General features: G+C 37.3%; 1 protein-coding gene across 1 annotated transcript; it reads right to left on the bottom strand.

Moving 5' to 3' along the window:
* Window positions 1–2,380: 2,380 nt before the first annotated feature.
* On the bottom strand, window positions 2,381–4,804 carry LOC132659299 (translationally-controlled tumor protein-like). The gene has a single exon (XM_060411013.1). The coding sequence runs from the start codon at window positions 3,241–3,243 to the stop codon at window positions 2,923–2,925; it is 321 nt and encodes a 106-aa protein (XP_060266996.1). The 5' UTR covers window positions 3,244–4,804; the 3' UTR covers window positions 2,381–2,922.
* Between the last annotated feature and the right edge of the window lie 1,136 nt (window positions 4,805–5,940).

Here is a 5,940-nt window from a genome sequence, read left to right as displayed (position 1 = left end):
AGCTTTCTTTATAGTCCAACTTTTACATCCATACATGACTACTGGAAAAAAAACATAGCTTTGACTAGATGGATCTTTGTTGGCAAAGTCAAGTCTTTGCTTTTTAGCATGCTGTCTAGTTTGGTCATAGCTTTTCTTCCAAGGAGCAAGTGTCTTTTAATTTCATGGCTATAATCACCATCTGCAGTGATTTTGGAGCCCAGAAAAATAAAGTCAGCCACTGTTTCCACTGTTTCCCCATCTATCTGCCATGAAGTGATGGGACCAGATGCCATGATCTTAGTTTTCTGAATGTTGAGCTTTAAGCCAACTTTTTCACTCTCCTCTTTCACTTTCATCAAGAGGCTCTTTAGTTCTTCTTTACTTTCTGCCATAAGGGTGGTGTCATCTGCATATCTGATGTCATTGATATTTCTCTCAGCAATCTTGATTCTAGCTTGTACTTCAATCAGCCTGGCATTTCGCATGATGTACTCTACATATATGTTAAATAAACAGGGTGACAATATACAGCTTTAATGGACTCCTTTCCTGATGTGGAACTACTCTGTTGTACCATGTCTGATTCTAACTGTTGCTTCTTGACCTGCATACAGATTTCTTAGGCAGCAGGTCAGGTGGTCTGGTATTCCCATTTCTTTAAGAATTTTAAGTTTGTTGTGATCCACACAGTCAAAGGCTTTGGCATAGTCAATAAAGCAGATGTAGATGTTTTTCTGGAACTCTTGCTTTTCGATGATCCAGCAGATGTTGGCAATTTTATCTCTGATTCCTCTGCCTTTTCTAAACCCGCCTTTTCTAAAAAATAATACTATCTGCCTTTTCTAAGTAATAATACTATCTGCATTTTCTAAATAATAATAATAGAATAATAAAGGCCTCAAAGTTCTGAACCATATTATATGGCCATGGTACTTTTAGCCTGTTTGGTTGGTTGTTTGTTTTCATATAGAAAAGTCTCAAGAAAACATCAGTGGGACTCCCAGAATGGTTACAAAAACAAACTAGTTACAAAATCTATGTCAAGGTAACTAAATGAAGATCTCATTAGATGGGTTTATTAGAGATAATTTGCTTAAAAGTTGTGAAATGTGTACCCCACATGACTGATTTTAATTCGAGAACAGACTTTAAAATCCTTCTTTCTGGCAGTAGTTAGAATGGACAGAAACACCTCAAAAATCAACACAGATGAGGTTTACCTAGTAAGTCAATAAATAACACATCTTTCATTCTTTTCACAAATCCAAGCATGCATGTATGCACAAGCACTAAACACACACACACACGACCCTCGATTAAAGAAAATGCACTTAACACACTTGAAGATATTGGCAAACAGATCTAACATGCAGGTAGAATAATAGCTTGATTGAAAATATAGATTGCAGAGAATAAGTTCAATATTTCAGATTTACTTTCCATGAAAGGGCATGAAGGCATATTTTCATTGAGCATACTAGTCGACTGCACTTTATATGGGAGGATGATTCTTATCTTTGATTAACCTGATAGTTACTCAAACTGGTGAAGAACATCTTCATCCAAACTGAAGATGAGATGAAAATGAGATGTAGATAAGGTTCAAGCTAAGATTATATTCTCAGTCTAATTTAAACAGCCTCCATTTAGTCCACTATACCCAGGTTAAAACTTGGCATATTCTCTCATTCTGGGAACAGGTATTGTAAACTCATTAATTAAGGTTATATTGACACTTCTATTTTCAACTAAAACATCTGTTAATTTATACAGAGGTTTTCTTGGTTTAAACCAACTTGTCATTACTTCCTCTCAATGAGAGATAATGTGCTTAGGTTTTACAAGTGCTTTAAGTGTGAACTGAAAAGATTAACAGTTCTTGCCAATGGGTACTCTCTGTTCATATTTTTACATATTTATTAAGAAGTCACAGAGTCTTAAGTTAATAAATGATCATTCCTCACAACGTATCTATAAACAGGATCAGGATTAATGAATTTCCTGGCAGCTTTTGGTTTCAGTTAGCCCAAATTCAACTACAGAAGAATCATATCTGTCCAAAAGATTTGGATTGTGCTAATACAGATCCCAAACAACCACTTCTATCAGTTTAATAAAGCAATTGGTCAGATCCCTAATTTTAAAGTCAGCAGTTCAAGCAAAAAAATTTAAAAAAAAGAAAAAAAAAACTAAAACAAAAACAATGTTTAAATTTTTCATCATCTTTTCTGTTTATTTTACTGTGGTTTATATCTTTAATCAAATCTCTTACTCTACTTACCTGCCTTTTTAACTATGTTCAATGCAATATCATTTATCTTGTCTCTTTATGTATATGTATGTATATATATATATATATATATATATACACGTTTTCTTTTTGTTTTTTTTTTCCCAATGAGTTTAAATGTGTTTTATTTTTAGACAACTTACATGACATGTTTTCTCAAAACCAATGCCTTCGCTCCAAATAAATCAACGTTCAAAACAAATGAAGAGCTCGAGATGACATCAGTCCCATCTGTCTAAGTCCTGGTGTTGTGTGGATGAAAAGCAGTGGCCAGCCAGTTATGACGACAGGTGATTGATCCAAAGTAACTGCCAACTTTGTTAACATTTTTCCATCTCTAAACCATCCTTAAAGAAAATCATATATAGGGTTACACCATCCTCACAATAGTCCAGCAGAGCAACCATGCCATCTGGATTCATGTGTTCACCAATAAAGCACTGATAGTTTTTGAAATTAGCAAGGATTTGTCCTGCAGCCCCTGTCATAAAAGGTTTTACTCTTTCTGGTCTCTGTTCTTCAAGTTTCCTTTTGATTGACTTCATGTAATCTTTGATGTACTTCTCGTAGGCTTCTTTTGTGAAGCTGGTTTCCTGCAAGTGATGGTTCATGACAATATCAACACCAGTGATTACTGTGCTTTCGGTATCTTAGCCCTCGGGGTCTTCAGTGGAGGCATTTCCACCAATGAGCGAGTCATCGATGTTACCCTCTGCCCTACTGACCATCTTCCCCTCCACCTCCAGACACAGCCTGTCCGCGACCTCCCGGATCTTGTAGATGTCGGAGAACATCTCGTCATGGCTAATGAGGTCCTGGTAGATGATCATGATGGCGACTGGAGGGAGGCGACAGCGGCGCTGGCTTAGCAGAAGCCCGGAGCTCAGAGCGAGCGCAGTGCGGCCAGAGCGGCGCTCCGGGGGAGCGGGGAGCGGGCGGAAAAGGCTGACTCTGTCGCTCCTCGACCTCATATCTCTTATGTGTTTTCTTACAAACTTGCCTGATTTTCCTATTACCTTTCTTATCCTGGACAATTGCAATCAATTCCCAGCATGCTTTTTCATCTTGGCTGTTACCTCCGCTCTGAAGTTCTCTCTTAACCTCACACTGGATTCTAACTTCCAATGATATTCCTAAATACCATTTGAGAAATTTTCTCTTGCTGGGCTGAAGTTGTATAACTGTTCATTATTTTTTCTAACCCGACTCTTGAAAAACTAACCTCTTGAAAAATTAATGGAACTTGCAAGGAAAGTATGTTTAATAGCCCACTCTTAATGAAGTATTAGCAGTCTAGCTATCAGATTTTAAAAGCCTTTATATTCTGTCTGCTCTTTAATTGAGAGATATAATATCTGTACCAATAAAAGAAATTTCCTCTGCTACTTGTGTGCTGTTTCATGCAGCTAGTTTGTGCTGATGCTACTCATTCATTCCTATTCAACTATCTTCATTTCTTAAACTTCCCTCCCTAGTCTGAAGAAGCAAGCACCCAGAAATTTAGCAGGAATTTCAGGATCGGTTCCTGAAGGAATACAATGTCCCCTTAGAGACAGTGTCCCCAAAATTACAAAATGTCTACATAGAGACTCTGCATTCTCAGGACTGGCATTTTGAAACAAAAGATCAGATAAGCTCCTAAAAGTCAAGGAGTTCTGTGTAGGAGCTGAGTGTAACTTAGACCAGCAGAATCTCTCCAGATGAAAACCTTTCAACCAAGGGAAATGAAAGGCATCTTAAAAGACTCTTTTACACACTTCTAGACTTGAGAAAAAGTGAGGACTAGAAATCTTGTTTGGGTCAGGGTGAGAAGTTCAGGGTGAGAAGTTCTAGTGGTTAATGAAGGAAGGATAGGAAATGGATTTGCTTATGTTTGAGCAATAATTAAGTTGACTTGTAAAGGATGATTGGAGGTAGATGAGGAGGCAAATCTTGACACTTCAGAGGTACTGAGATCTGGCTGTCTATGTGTTCCTCAAACTCTGTGCTTAGCCCCTGCGATATACAGCCAGTACTACCTAAAACGGGACCCCAACATACTCTGTAGGAGAAGGCACTGGCACCCCACTCCAGTACTCTTGCCTGGAAAATCCCATGGCCGGAGGAGCCTGGCAGACTGCAGTCCATGGGGTCACTAAGAGTCGGACAGGACTGAGCGACTTCACTTTCACTTTTCACTTTCATGCATTGGAAAAGGAAATGGCAACCCACTCCAGTGTTCTTGCCTGGAGAATCCCAGGGACGGGGGAGTATGGTGGCTGCTGTCTATGGGGTCGCACAGAGTCGGACACGACTGACGTGACACAGCAGCAGAAGAAACATACTGTTGGATTTTTCGTTTCTATCCATGTTATGGTCCTTATGCTGAGGAGCTCCAATCCTCCAGGTATTTTATCTCATTATTGATGTTTTTCTTTTCTCTTTCCAAAGCCTTGATACTTAGTCGTACCATTCCAGTTATAACTTTCTTGACCACAGTTTGGATTTTCCAGTTTACTGTCTAAACAATAGAACTCAGGGGAATTCTCCTGGGAACTAGCTTTGCTTCAGGAACCCTGGTAATCAAGTCCATAGCTAAGTTTCTTTGTTGGTGTTGCTGTTTCTTTCTTTTGATTGTTTTCCTTTCTTAACAGATTGAAATGTTATTGAAATGCAAAAGTTAAGTAAACTGAGGTCCTTATTTGCTAAAATCTATTGACTCCCCACCAGTTTTAAAATCTACAGAAGGCAATAAGTGAGAGATAAGGTAAATTAATTTGTGACAGATCAGGGGTACTAATGTGTTTGCTTCTGACACCAAATCCCCTTTTTTTCTTTTTTTCTTTCCACTATGCTACTCTCTTTTCCCATGCTTATCATGTAGGATCATTAGAATTTGAATTCAAAGACACCTTCATCTAAAATATAATTGTCAACACACATTTTTGTTCCAGGCTATTGCTATACTCCTCAAATTAGTCTTTGTTACATTTCTTACTTAATATAATCTAAATATTTTTGGATTACCCATGTGTCTACCATTTGCTGTGTGCATTCGCCTATTTTCCTCTAGGTTTTCTTCTTCCTTTAAATGTGGGCCTGTGAAAGGTAATTTTATTGACTATAGATATATAAGTTGATAATTATGTCCCATCATCACATTGCAGATATTATTCTGAATTCTTCAAGCCTCCATGATTGCCACTGAAAAGCCATTTACCGTTGTGGGTCATGACTCATTTCATTACGTTTTTTTTTTTTTTTTAATTTTCCCTAGACTTTCTCTCTGTTGCATTACTTGTGTTTAGATGTATATCTATCCCTACCAATCTAATACATGTCTCATTTTGCTTCTTCACATTGTGAATGTGAATGCATTTTTTATTATAATATATTATCAGCTACAAACTCTTCAAATATTGCTTTTCCCCAAATTCAAAATATTCTCCAGTAAAAATTTTATTCAGCCTAATTTGGAATCTCTCATTTAATTGTTGTACATTAAAGAATTCTCAATTTCTTAAGTTTCTTAAACACACTGACATATTTGTATATTTTATGCCTATAAATATAGATCCACACATTTTATATTTATATGTGCTACTGCATTCTGAATTGCTCTCAAGTTTATTTTCTGAGACTATGATTCTTGCTACACAGGTATAATGCGTGGCTTGGCACAACTATTG

Source organism: Ovis aries, chromosome 2, assembly GCF_016772045.2.
Source record: "Ovis aries strain OAR_USU_Benz2616 breed Rambouillet chromosome 2, ARS-UI_Ramb_v3.0, whole genome shotgun sequence".
NCBI lineage: Eukaryota > Metazoa > Chordata > Mammalia > Artiodactyla > Bovidae > Ovis > Ovis aries.
Note: the sequence above shows the minus strand (reverse complement) of the source record. Positions and strands in the feature narration are given on the sequence as shown.

What these genes read in the sequence shown, in the direction of transcription:
- LOC132659299 (XM_060411013.1), bottom strand. Translation starts at nt 3,243, where the DNA reads ATGAGGTCGAGGAGCGACAGAGTCAGCCTTTTCCGCCCGCTCCCCGCT.